This window comes from Acipenser ruthenus, chromosome 4, assembly GCF_902713425.1.
Source record: "Acipenser ruthenus chromosome 4, fAciRut3.2 maternal haplotype, whole genome shotgun sequence".
Taxonomy (NCBI): domain Eukaryota; kingdom Metazoa; phylum Chordata; class Actinopteri; order Acipenseriformes; family Acipenseridae; genus Acipenser; species Acipenser ruthenus.
In genome coordinates this window covers 81,852,589-81,867,717 of record NC_081192.1, presented here as the reverse complement: position 1 = coordinate 81,867,717, position 15,129 = coordinate 81,852,589, and the positions used below count along the sequence as shown (strand labels likewise).

Here is a 15,129-nt window from a genome sequence, read left to right as displayed (position 1 = left end):
GTCCAAATTGTGTTTCTTAAGCATATGCTTTACCACAGCAGCCTTACGTGCTGAGAGAACTATACCGGAGGAAAGTGAACCATTTATAATTTAAAAAATGTGGGTATTAATAACACCAACAACATCTTTTAATAGTTTTGTAGGAATAGGATTAAAAGAGCATGTAGTGGTTCTCATATGTCGAACTAGCTCTGTCAGTTCCTGTAAGGTAATCAAAGAAAAAAAAAAACCCATAGTAGCTTTAATAGGTGTAGTTGGTAAATTGTGCAGGAGTCCTCCTTAATAGAAGATGTCTGTGGAATCTCATTTCTGATGTCTAGTATTTTATTTTTAAAGAAATGTAAGACGTCATTGCAGCTGAGAGGAGCCAATGTCAAGGGTAGGACTATTAGGGGAAGGATTCATTAATTTATCTAGGGTAGCATAAAGAAATCTAAGATTATTTTTATTTGTTTCAGTTAAATTAGAATAATATGATGATCTAGTCAATGCCAGATCCTTCCTACATTTAACTAGGTGGCCCTTCCATGCAGAGTAATGAACATGCAATTTAGATTCCTGCTATCTCTGTTTACGATCCTCATTTTTCATCTTAAACCACGATGAGCTTTTTCTCCGAGTTTTGATTGGTGCTACAATATCTAAGATACCAGTCAAGGTGATGTAGGTATTAACAAGCTCATCTACTGATAAGGACTCCGAGAGTGGTAATGAGCTCAAGACAACAGAAAGCTTAACAGCAGTTGAAGAATTAATTACCCAAGATTTATTATTATTATTATTATTATTATTATTATTATTATTATTATTATTATTATTATTATTTGTTTATTTAGCAGACGCCTTTATCCAAGGCGACTTACAGAGACTCGGGTGTGTGAACTATGCATCAGCTGCAGAGTCACTTACAATTACGTCTCACCCGAAAGACGGAGCACAAGGAGGTTAAGTGACTTGCTCAGGGTCACACAATGAGTCAGTGGCTGAGGTGGGATTTGAACCGGGGACCTCCTGGTTACAAGCCCTTTTCTTTAACCACTGGACCACACAGCCTCTGTGTTAAATGTATGGTTCACAGTCTTTGTAGATACTGGCAGATTCACCTCAAAAAGAATGGCAAGATAAACCACGAGAAATTACCAAATTTAAAATATGGTCACAATTATGCTTAGGACTTTGAAATGCAGGATATAATCTAAGGAATCCAGTAGCCTCAAAAATTCCAAAGAGTTAGAATCAGAATCAATGTCAACATGAAGGTTAAAATCACCCAATAAAAGAAACCCATCATATTTGACTAAATAATAAATAGCAGATCCCCAAATTCAGTCAGAAATAGCGTGTTTGACTTAGGTGGTCGATGAATTAATCTTTTATGCGCGACTTTGTCAAAAGCTTTCTGGAAATCTAAATAAACCATGTCGTATGCTTTGCAATTATCCATTGTCAATGTTGCATCCTCAAAAAAGTCAAGCAGGTTAGTTAGACACAATCTCCCTTTCCTAAAACCGTGCTGACTGTCTCCCAGGATATTGTTACCATATAGGTAATTTTCCATTTTAGATCATCTTATAGTTTCCATAATTTACATATAATAGATGTCAGGCTTATTGGTCTGTAGTTACCTGGTTCGGTTTTGTCTCCCTTTTTGTGATCGGTATTACGTTTGTAATTTTCCAGGGTCAGTATCAAGAGACTGTTGCATGATCTTGGTTAGCGGTTTGTAAATAACTTTCATTTCTTTGAGTACTATTGGGAGGATCTCATCCAGCCCAGGGGATTTGTTTATTTTAAGAGCTCCTAGTCCCTTTAACACTTCGGCCTCTGTTATGCTAAAGTTATTTAAAATTGGATAGGAACAGGTCGACATGTGGGGCATGTTGTCCCTGTCCATCTTTGTAAAAACCTGTGAAAAGTAATCATTTCATATATTTGCTATTTTTTTTCTTCATCTATGATTTTGCCATTTGTGTCTCTTAGACATTTAACCTCCTCTTTGAATGTTCTCTTGCTGTTATAATATTGGAAAAACATTTTGGAATTGGTTTTAGCTGCCTTAGCAATTTTGATTTCTATCTCTCTCTTGGACTTTCTAACTTTCTTTTTGACTTGTGTTTGCAGTTCCAAGTACTCTTTCTGTGTACTTTGTTATTGGTCCCTTTTAAACGCTCTGTAAAGTGCCTTTTTTCGCTTAATTTTTTTTTTTTTAATTGATCTATTAAACTATTTTGGCCATTTTGTTTTAGAGTTAGATTTGTCTACTTTTGGGATGTAATTGTTTTGCGCCTCTAGTACTACATTACTACTTGAAGTAGGAAAGGCAAGATGCAAACTATAAGTAGATGAGCAAGGGCAAAATACAGCTGTGGCCAAAAGTTCACCCTATAGAATAAAAAAAAAATGTGATTCATAAAGCCGCTTAAAACCTGCTGAATAATGTTACATTAACATATTGAATTAAATACTGCTTTGTAGTTTTCCATATACTTAACAGCAAAACTGACAAAATAAAATAGAATTCACATTTCAAAATCTAACATGAAATACTGTACTATCTATTATGGCTTCCAGTAGAGTTTAGCAATATCATTTTGTAGTTTCTTTGATTATATGATGTTAAATAAAAGATCTCAATTATGTTCTTAACATCTGTCTTTCTTAGGGAGAATAATGAGAAGATGTACAGTCCTGGAACTGTTTGTAATACAGTAATACACATTTTATTCAAATTAAATTGATTGCACATACATAAATGCATTTAAACCTTGCTATCCTGCTCTCGTATCTATAAAACTGAAAAGCAGGCTCCTGAGTGACCCTCTTGAGAATTTTCTTCTCCCTCTCTTTTTCATCACGAGTCATGTACACATCACATTATACTGATTTGCTGACCCAGATGTCAGCACATTCTTCACTAGGCTGTCATGCCAAGAAAACCCTTCCCTCAGCTAATGCATCTTTCCCTATTTCATCCTCCTAACAGCTTCCAGTCTGTGACAGTGAACAGCTTACCTTCTGATAGAGGTTTCCAGCTGGGGACGTAACTCTACAGTGGCTCAGAAGTTCCACTTCTCCAATAGCCACAGCCATCAGTCAGAATCCTTCCAGTGGGTAAATCCCAAATACTATCTGTAATAATCTGGTAGGCACATAGTAATTGGAGGCCAAAGAGGCACTTGCTTCCTACATACTGGTACTGTTCAGTATTCTGTGTTTGATACAGAACAGAAAAAACTGTACAAGCTAATAAAAAACATTATACAGTACAGTAATAATCAATTTAAGATGCATACTATGCTACAGACATCCAGGAAGGAAGGAACAGTCTAAAACTACCATCCCTCAAAAACCCAGAGGGAATTCAAACTTTCTTAGTTTAATCAAGAGACACACAGACTCAACTTGTTGGATAATAGATTTAGCACTTAGGCACCCAATGTTATTTGAAGACACGGATCAAGTCCCCCAGCCCCTACCAATGGATTAGCAACAGTAGTGGTTTTAATCATTTTGGAACCAAACCACTGGTTTTCCACCCAACCTGCACATTATTCTTTCTGTCTTGGAACTTTCAATTTCTTAATTTCTCCAAACTACCAGTATGGTAGTTTTCGTAGGTCGATTATTAGTAACATTATAACAGATGGATATGTGGTTCTTCCGTTACCTGTAAATATAAAATGATTTATGATGATGATCTAGCCAGAATAATGTAACAATTTTTACAATATGCCAAGATAAATTATCTTGGCATATTGACATTTGATTTGAGCAACAATATGTTTGCAGTGTAGTACTGCATCTAGCTTGATTTGTAGAGATAATACATGTATGTGGGTTTTTGGTTTTTTGTTCTTAAGCCTGATGAAATAAAAAGATAATACAGTTGTCCTCTGCTCATTCAAGTTTTATTCACAGAAATACAATTTAGAGAGCTGGCTGGATTGTGAGCTGCAACAGACTATCACATTGACAAAATGAATTGTCCCTGAACTACTTGTAGAGAAAAAACATTGAGAGATGTGCTGGTTCCCATCTATTCAGAGTACTGCTGCTGGTCCAAATTGCACAACTGAATTTGGATGAAAATGTAATGTGAAACCGGCAATACCATGATAAAATTTGAACTAAGTAACCCATTAGATAACCCTGTTAGGCTCTGAGTGCCTCAGCTTGAGCTACCCAAAACCAATCACTGTGCTATTTTCAGAACTGTAAAATTATTATGCAGTGCGCTGCAGGATCATTCTATCCCAGTAAATCGGAATTTATGTGAAAAACAATTGCCTCTATAGTTTTTATTTATATCTAGAATTTAGAAAAATACGTGTAAAAAAAACAATACCATAAACAAAAAAAATATTATAATAATAATACTAATACTAATAATACTAATACTACTACTACTACTACTAATAATAATAATAATAATAATAATAATAATAATAATAATAATAATACTAATACTAATAATAATAATAATAATAATAATAATAATAATAATAATAATAATAATAATATACCAGAGTAGGGGGAAGAAAGATGTAGTCCAGGGGTTTGCTGCAGGACAACACCCCCCAAAATGCCATAGGGTTGAAATTAGCCAGAAGTGGAATCACCTGCCTCTAATTTAATGAGGTACACCTGCCTGGGATTAAGCAGGCAGGTATAAAAGCAGGTCAGTGTTCTGACGCCCTGTTTTGAAACATATCTATTTGGAGTTCCTATTCTTTTACACAAGACGACGGTGTGAAAGGTCCCGAAAGTGGCCTGCGATACCTTATTTAGGGTGTATCAATAAGATACCATGCACGGTATCATGATTTTCGATGCCAAATTCCTTTTTTTGTAGGTGCATAAGAGGCTAATACACAGTTAATAATGCTACAGTAACCCGATAACTCTTCATCAAACCTAAATTAAAATGATTTATTTCAAAAGCGTCTTGTTATCGTGAGAGTGTCTTGAGGCACACTGATTGGTTTATTAAATCTTTCCAGAACTGCGGTCATATCATTGACTCACTTTGTATTCTGATCTCCACAAGTGCACCTCATCACTGCAATATGGCATGTAAACAAACGGCAAAATGCACCGCTGTTTCTCTTGCTACACAAAGTTGAAAATTGTTAGAAATAAACCTGACACAAGACACAAGTCGCTGAACAATTTGTTGTTTCCTGTTCTGGGGAGTTGCTTCACCATTCTGTTAATTTTATATTGCTGCTGCATTTTTTAACATGTGTAGGGGTGCTGTGTTAATTTAGTTTGACAGTTTATTAACATGTGTTTGTCTGTTACTTTATTATTATAGTTTATTAAACAAACACTTGCCTATTGCTATTTATGCACGGTATCATGATTTTCGATGCCAAATTCCTTTTTTTGTAGGTGCATAAGAGGCTAATACACAGTTAATAATGCTACAGTAACCCGATAACTCTTCATCAAACCTAAATTAAAATGATTTATTTCAAAAGCGTCTTGTTATCGTGAGAGTGTCTTGAGGCACACTGATTGGTTTATTAAATCTTTCCAGAACTGCGGTCATATCATTGACTCACTTTGTATTCTGATCTCCACAAGTGCACCTCATCACTGCAATATGGCATGTAAACAAACGGCAAAATGCACCGCTGTTTCTCTTGCTACACAAAGTTGAAAATTGTTAGAAATAAACCTGACACAAGACACAAGTCGCTGAACAATTTGTTGTTTCCTGTTCTGGGGAGTTGCTTCACCATTCTGTTAATTTTATATTGCTGCTGCATTTTTTAACATGTGTAGGGGTGCTGTGTTAATTTAGTTTGACAGTTTATTAACATGTGTTTGTCTGTTACTTTATTATTATAGTTTATTAAACAAACACTTGCCTATTGCTATTTATTCAGTTAATGTCATATGTTGATGCACATGTGTCATGACAAGTAATACATATTTATTTATTGATTCATATTATGTCTGGGGGCTAACTCTGTCTTAAGATAACACTTCAGCTATAAGAACACTTTGGCTGCTCCCCGAGGGGTGCTCTCTTAGCCGGAGACAGCTGTATAAAGAAAGCATGTGAAACACCGAGCAGGGAGACCTTAATGAGATCATTTGCAGCATGTGGAATGACAACAGCGGATCCAGACATCATCCATTGCACAGACAGGAGAAGTAGCAGAATGTGCATGCAAATTTCTCATTCACATTTATTTATGGTGTTCATTTGAGGATGGATAGATAGAGATAGATAGATTGATGAGAAACAATTATTTCTCGTGCTTGAAAAATATAGGATGAGCAAAGTGATTTTTAAAGTAAGCTGTGTCCCAGGTAGTAGGGCAAAATCATTGATATGAGGTAGACACTAACACAGCACCGAGTGACTAAAGTCTTGATAAGAGTAGTGTTTAAGGTGAAAGTACATTTTAACCTGCCTCGTACAGAGGGGGCTGGGCGCTCAATTGAGTCACCACTTATCAACTAGGACCAACAGCTTTAGAGCCAGGCCAACTAAGAGTGATCACCACCCCCTGTGTGACTCATGTGCAGATGGAAAACATATCGGCAGGGGCCCATACATGGTACATAATACAATAGTGTCCCACATTCAATACAGTACACAATATTGGATCACAATAAAAACTCCCATCCAATTGGGAGTAGGAAGGTGACACAGCACTGTTATTTTAATGATATAAACTTTGATGTAAATACTGGTGCCCATTAACTCTAAATTAATCACGCTGGTGTTCACAACCAATGAGAAATGAAACAAGGCAACTAAACATGCTGTGTGTTTTTGTGTGTGCTGTTTTTTGTGGGCACACATGTGAATGTATATGAAGAGGACAAAATGGTTTACCGGTGTAATTTATAAAATTCCCCAATGAAAAAAATCAGTAAAAATACCATCATGTTTAGGTGTTAGGATTTGTTATTTATAGTTCGCGACTGTGATTGTGTCTGACAGTGTGATTAATGTGCAGTGCATCTCATTCACAGACACTACATCCTCCCAAAAGCCTGCCATGCTGCTTGCATGACAATTTCTGTCTTTGTAGAATGGGCTTCTTAAGGGAGATGCTACAGCAAACCACAGTCTACAATTTAGTTCAGAAACAGCAGACATTAGATAAGTTATGCATCTCTTAAATTGTAGTACATTAAGTCAATGATGCTTGTACATTTTTTCTTAAGGTTTCGCACATACGTTGGGTCCTCTGGGGTCTTGGTTTTTGTAGGCTGATTGTTCCTTATGAGCAAAACCCTCACTCGCTGGCCATTAATAGATCTAGGAGCATAAACATTTACAAATCACAAATTTGGTGGGATCTGCCAAGTTGGGCAAACACCCTTCTAGTTTGAAAAACATTTTGTAGCCGATGGTATAAAAAAATGTCCTTCAGAAATTCAGCTTGCTTCGAACTGTATTTCTGTTCTGATTTAAAGTGCTGCAGCTGGTGTCCTCAAATGCCAGCTCAGACGGGCAGTTATGCTTTGCTTCTTATTGTTATTTTATTGTAATAACCACCACTATAAATTGTGGTAACTTCATAGAGATTAAACAGGGAATGCATTTTGAACATTGATAAAACAAATTATTACGGAAACACATGATGCGCACACAACGACTGAAACAGCTGCATTTCGGAGCACATTGTTCTGGCTGAATGATTTTGTTATCTATCAAATTGAAAAAAAAAATGTAGTTCCAGCATTGCAATACCACTACAGCAAATGACCTAGGTGGTGATACACCACCGTATAGGATTAAGTAGTGTACCTGAACCCAAAATAACAACTCCTTACAAGCTGGCCTATGCTCTTTTATTGTGCTTTGTAATTTACAACATGGTACACGACCCATAATAACACATTACCTTCTTTTGCAGGCAGTCAACAATACTAAATATCACCTTTTTAAGTGCTGGTAGTTAAATCAAGCATATTTGCATTTAATGTTGGTGGCACTAGAGCGGTTTTAAGGAGAGCTGTGTCACTTCAGCTTTACACAAATGAGCCATTTCTTCCTTCCCAAAATTATTTACAATATTATGACATTGATATGTGAATTTTGATTCAGACATCCTCTAGAAGTTAAATCAACAACAAGGTAATTCGCATAAGGAGCAATGCTAATCAGAGAGCTTGGCAATGCTGCTGGGTGCTCGGTAATGTTCTGCAATCTGATATGAAAGGTGGAGTGCTCATTATGCTTAAATGCATCAACGCCAGCAATCAAGAAAGGCTGCCTGATTGATGGCTTCCGGATTCCTCATCCTGTCCCCTCCCATCTTCATGTGCCACTCTCTTTATTGTGCAAACAACCAGGGATCAAGCAAACAGTGGCATTAGTATGCATGACCACGCAGGACCTACAGTTTATTTTAGGTTTGAAGTAAGGATGGCTTTTTTTGTTTGTTATAATGCAGGAACTGTTTTAATACACGTTTAGGTTCTTGGGTCTAGGTAACTAGGGTTGCGTATCTCTGGGCTCACAATGATACATGGATTGCAATATGATATGTATCACAATGCAATTAATTAAACATTGATTGTTCGTTTGCAAACTACATTCTTAACTTACCAGAAAAAATATTTCAATGCTGCCAAAAAGGGAATCAAAATAAAAACTATGCAGTCTAAAGATGCAGTTAACAATCATATAATTTTTTTTTTTCACAGCTTATTTTCTGTGTCCTCTGTTTTATCAAAACCGTGTGGACAGTCCGGTTTGTTTACATTCTTCAGTGTTAGCTGTAGGGACATTCGTTATTCACTCAAGGTTTTCTTCAAAAACACTAACTAGTCAACGTGTTTGGCCTCTGAAACACTTGTTATATATACTTACTGTATCACCTGCTTTCTGATGGCACACTGGTGTTTCTGTTCGAGTGGCAGATTTTCAATCTATATTAATGTCATGGCATTTTCTCAAGTGGGTGGAAATGTCCACTATAGTATAGTTAATTTCTTTGTGGCATCTTTTACAAATCGCATGTGATAATATAAATCTTGTAATTTTCCTTTCAGTAAAAAAAACCAATGAATCACACTTTATATTGTATGTTTCTTGTATAGGTTTATCTGGTTTCTAATCAAGTTGAGTTTTCTAATCAACGCAAAACAGCCTGCAATTTTCTCAAACTCCAGCAAGTAATGTATTGAAATGGATATTCAGACAGCTAACCTTGTTGAAGTCTTCAGAGGTGGCTCTCATCTCTTTCCAGGTCTTATTTAGCAGCTGAATGCAGATGCAGAAGAACTCCTCGAAGGATCGGTCATGGATGAAGAACATGGGGTGGAAGTCAGGGCAGGTTTCACTGGCTGTGGCAAAAGACATAAATAAAAGGAAAGTCAGAATAAATAATCAACAACAACAACAACAACAACAACAACAACAACAACAACAACAACAACAACAACAACTTCTGTACAGACTTATTTTAGGCAGAAGACACCTTAGGGGAAAAGGGTTTGCCAAATGAACATTGCTTCATTTTTAAAATGCTGCAGAGCAGAACAGTAAAATGCATTGGTTTCATGCCCGTCAAGATCAGATTATTATCATTATTATTATTATTATTATTATTATTATTATTATTATTTATTATTTATTTCTTAGCAGACAAGAATTATATTGATTGTTAACCCTTAAACCGATGACCACACACACTTCACACCGTTTCAAACTGATGCTCCAGCTGAATTGAAATTAAGTACGTGTTAGAGCCGCACTTCATCATATTCCATGAACCAATTGATATCGTACCAGCGAATTAAAGCGCGCTGCACTGATTCCAAAGCAATCTCTCGCAATGCATTGTAGTAACTAGTAAACCAGGAAGTGAGTGAGTGTGAATGTATGTGTTTGTTTATGTTTGTTATCGATATTGTGCAATTGTACCAATGAAAACATGTACCCACTCCGTCACATAGCATTCCGTGTTCTAGCTAGCTAGATATAGATATAGCTAGATATAGATTCATGTGATACCAGACGAAGAATAATAATTATTTGGAAGATTCTTCAAGAGAGAAAGAAAAGAAGAAAGATAATGGCGGCGACAAGAAATTTCTTCATGAAATGCTGAATTACAAGTGTGAGACTCAGAACTAGTTGCTCCTCTGTGGGCGCTGCCATGATTAATTCTGGTGGTAACAGGTGATCAGTGCAGCATTGTGGGACACACGATACTCTTTAGCATATGATTTGCATGCATTAGCATTAAGTACAGTTCGCTGCTGGAGTGCCATATTAAACCAAGGCGCACCAGAGGAGCGCAGTGGAAGGCACGCTAGCGTCAAAAGAGCGTCAAGGCGTACTTAATTGTTTCAGACGCCGCTCTACTCATGTACTTATGGGGACATAGTCCATATTTTGTGCTTGAATTCAGTTAGGCACGCTGCTGGAGCATCAGTTTGGAACAGGGATTAACCACCAAGCCAGAGGCCAGGCTCCTCTGTGGTTACACAGCTCTTTTCAAAAGGGTATATTTTCAAAGTTTTTACGGAAGTCCTTTGACCTTTAACTCTATTGGATATTAAGCTTATGCGTGTTTTTCCCTATTAACATTATTAAATACAATATTGTGGAACGATGATTACTACTGAGCAGGTTGAGTGTTGCAGGTAATGATATCCAATGTTTAATTATGTGACATTCAGAAATTAAAAAATCTCTTAAGCCTCAAGAAATACAATTTGACATCTTACCTATCAACAATACGAAATGGTCAGAAATTAGATTTTTCGAGTCTTAGACTTAGAAACACAAATACAACAAATCAGTGAAGTAGAAAAGCTGTAGAGCATTTGTTTTATTTATTAGCAAATATTCTTAACATTTTGTTCTGGTTAGAGGACTGAATTAACAAAATGTCCAAAAGATAACAGATCCGAATGAAAACATTGACAATTTCGGTAAAGTAAAGTATTTTTGGCCACAAAAAAAAAAATAAAAAAAATAAAAATAAATAATGTTAATAATAATAAAAGTAACATAATTTGGAGGGGTAAATAAAAAAAAAAAATGTAAACAGAAAAAAACCTAAGAAATCTTAAGTGCTAAACATGCGTGATATTTTGAGAACTAGGACGTCTAACTTACACAGGAATTGGATATTATCTTTCCTGGACACCCACTTACACACGCATACACCCACACACAAAATGGGATTAAAGGAAGAAGAGATGCATGGTTTTGTGAAATGTTCCACACAAATTACAGTAGACAGTAGAGGTATAGTAAATAAATAAATAAACTCATTAGGGTCCACTGTTGCTTTCATACAATCAGTATGTTAATATGCACTTCCGTATTCTGAATATAAATATTTCACATAGGTATTCTGGATAATCTGTTTCAATCCAAGTGGAATTTAATATTAAGAATTGCATGTTTAGTTATGCAAATAAAATAACACTTCCATGTGTTTAAATACAATAGGGCCTACAACTTTAAATGCAGAACATCATCTCTCAAGTTAGGAGAATGCATTGTGCCTGTATGTCATCAACAAATTATTCACGTAAACAAATTCTGACATTTGACATCTATCAAATGACAAGAACTTGAAAGAGAAATTCAATTCAAGGAATTTAATATTCCACTATTATTCAATTTTACATGTTATAAAGTTTTGAACTTCACATGTCTGGGTATTTATACATGTACTTAAATAACAGCGGTAACACAAACGCTGTGGCCCCCATGATGCTCACACATGTTCAGAGATACAGAAATGCAAGTATTTGGAATACAGTGTTTATGAACTAATAGTCCACAAGATAGTTTAATATTCCTATTCGGAATACCGTTTACCTTATTCTGAACGCTGTTCACATTAGTAGAATTCTGACTCTAAATACTAGAGTTAATGGAATAATGTCAACGTACTGAATGATACTATTAAGACAGCAGTCCTTGTCATGTTTTATATAAAATCTGAAACAAATTTTGTTAATCCTTTTTTATATTTTTTATTTGGAGCTTGCCAATTTAGTAATGAAAAATGGCTTTTAGATAAATGCAGCTATTGTGCCAGTAAATGACAGGAGTTTCGTGCCATTAAAATGACAGGAGTTACTCTTCACAGCTTTGCGAGATCACCAAAATCCTGACCTGAACACCACTTGCCATTCATTCCAGGACCTCTCTCAAACACACCATTGTAAGTTATTTAAACAGCAACATGAGCTGAATTGGAACCCTGTGCCTCCAAGCACTGCACCACCTCGCTCCACTCTGTCCACATATATTCGTACGCACATTTGTTAACGTCTGCTACAGAGCTACTGTAGTTCAGACAACCTAAATAGATATTAATGATACATGCATGAGCACAGGGATTCATAAATACTTAAGTATTAAACACAAGTATGCTCCCTAGATGTTGACCATTAGCATTCAGCTCTGCAGCCAGTATTTGAAACCAATGATACACCACATTTAGAATACATTAATACACATTTTCAGAAATTGCAAAGACGCAGGAAAACTTCCAATTGGTTGTCTGGGATTCTAAACAGGTATATATTAATGACTGGGAACTCCATTACCACTGAAGCAGATGCAATCAAATACACAGCATATGCAACAAAAAAAAGAACAAATCTGAATACAATTTAAAAAATATCTCATGCCAAATCATTCCCTGGAATGCCTTATTGCATTAAAGTAGTTTGAAAATTACTTTTTGATTGTATTGGTAGTCGTTTTCTCTTTCTGTGATGTTGACACAAAAATATACATACAGAGTGATTCTAACCACCATGGAGAACACACTAGTTAATGCAAGTGATATTTCAGACCAGTACAAAGTTACTATTTATATGAATGTTATCCCATATAAAGTTGTTTTGCTACAAAATGCTAAAAATCACTTTTTATGCATACATTCGATTTGATATAAACCAATTTATACAATTTATGCAGGACTATATTTAAATCTCTCCACCACAATGCTTCACTGCAATTGATTTAGCTTGTGTTTATATTTATTTATGCTTAAATTCTGTTCTAGGATATGCAGTTTTCGTTTTTTATTGTTGTGTATTGATGAAAACTCTTGCCATTCAGACATAAACCTCAATGGTCTAGTCCTGGAAGACTTAAAATCCAGTGGTAAATTCAGCCAACAAATATGACCTCTAAACCTAGATATTCGTTTCTCAGTATATATATATATATATATATATATATATATATATATATATATATATATATATATATATATATATATACACCCTTTGAGCTAATATATATATATATATATATATATATATATATATATAACTTTAAAAAAAAAATAACTATTTCAAGTCAATCCCCTATTAAATATATCCAGAATTGCAATGATTCTAAAGTTCACAACAGAACAATGTAAAAACCCATGTTATTTTATTAATATAAAAGCATCTTCAGAAAATATATATGTATGTATGTATGTATGTATGTATGTATGTATGTGTGTGTGTGTGTGTATATATATATATATATATATATATATATATATATATATATATATATATATATATATATATATATATATATATATATATATATATATATATATATATATATATATACACACACATAAGCTCAGAGCCAGCTGCTCAACGTTTCAATCTCAAGGAAGCATGTGTTTGAATCAAAACATTGGAGGTGTTTATAGTTTTTTGACAGCATGACAACTACTTGTTATTGTTTATATTCAAATCCATGATTTATTCTTCCATGATGTAATGGTGTTCTCACGTGCTGCGCCGCACTGCACCTGTCTGTCTGTCCCGGGCATAAGACGGCAGAACCCAATCGCGTATTCACCAGTCACAAACACATATTAGAAATACAAGAAGTTTGATAACATGCAAACTCAGCTCAGCAGGAAAATGTATAAGCATACTCTTTGCGCATTAAATTTAAATATCATACGTAATTCATTTTTTCAATGCGTAAAACTCCCAGTACACAGCTCATCTGGAGCACTGGCTAAGACCAAAATGTCACTACTGGAAACAGAGAAAATGCATATGCTTAAGTAAGGTATTTAAGTTATTTATTTGCTCCAAATGTTCAGAACAGAAAATTCTGGCAAAATGGCAATCAAGTCAGCTCAAACACTAACCACCAGAGATGTACAGTATCACACAGTGACCTATTTATCATAAGTGACCGCAGTTGCACATCAGGGAGTTTTAACTCTTAATACATCACTATATAAAACTGATTTACAAGGCAAGAAAATTTAGCAGATTAACAGTTGTCAGTAAATTAATATTTGACACTCAAAATATACATGTTACCATTTTAGTGAGGCAATTTCACTACTCCTGCCAGGAAATCAGGGTTGCTTAAATCAGGGTTTATTCCAATGTACGGTACCTGCCTGACCCTTTCCGTCCTTGACTAGCAATGCAAAACTAACCGTTATTAACTGGATACACAAATCTGCCGCATCTCTAGAGCGGGTTTAGACCCAGACTGACAGAATTAGGATCTCAGATTCTCAGTATTCAGTTTTAAAAGATTACTTATTAACTGTTAAGAAATACAGCAGCTTTTTAACAAATGTGTTCCATTATTTGTTAATGGTTGTAATATGTACAGTAGGGACTTGCTTATTCTCTTGCACAGCACACATTCAGATATACTTGTCTGAACTTATATTTCATACCAGACACAAAACAGTTTTTAAGGTAGGTCCTTATCAGAATATTGCAACTTCACATTTTTTCTTTAGACTTACACTTCACCATTTAGTTTTTTTCCATAGTGTACCATCTCTTTTCATAGTATTGTATACCTGCACTGTACATCCTTGTGACCAATGTGACATTTCATTTGATATCTGTCTTCTCAAATGCTGGCAAACAAAAAATCTAAATCTCTTTGAGGTCCTCCCTACAGGAGGCTGAGCGACTCAGATGTAGCCTCTTGGCAACAACATTAATGATGTTGGACTTACAGAGAGCCTTTCAATGCAAGCCATCTCAAAGCTTTGTACAAAAGATCAGTTAGGTAGGTTTAAAAAAACATTTTTTAAATGTTCTTAAAACAAAAACAGAAATCCTGATACAATGAGTTAAAAAAAAAAATAAAATACAAGACACATTCTAGTTAGATAAAGCCACCTT

General features: G+C 35.2%; 1 protein-coding gene across 5 annotated transcripts in view; it reads right to left on the bottom strand.

Annotated features, from left to right (window-relative positions):
- LOC117400425 (engulfment and cell motility protein 1-like) overlaps positions 1 to 15,129 on the bottom strand; it is a 159,807-nt gene that overhangs the window by 51,948 nt on the left and 92,730 nt on the right. For all 5 annotated transcript variants that reach the window (XM_059022937.1, XM_059022939.1, XM_034000371.3 and 2 more), the window contains one exon: positions 9,182 to 9,318. In XM_059022937.1, coding sequence (XP_058878920.1) covers positions 9,182 to 9,318 — 137 coding nt within the window. The remainder of the gene's footprint in view (positions 1 to 9,181; positions 9,319 to 15,129) is intronic.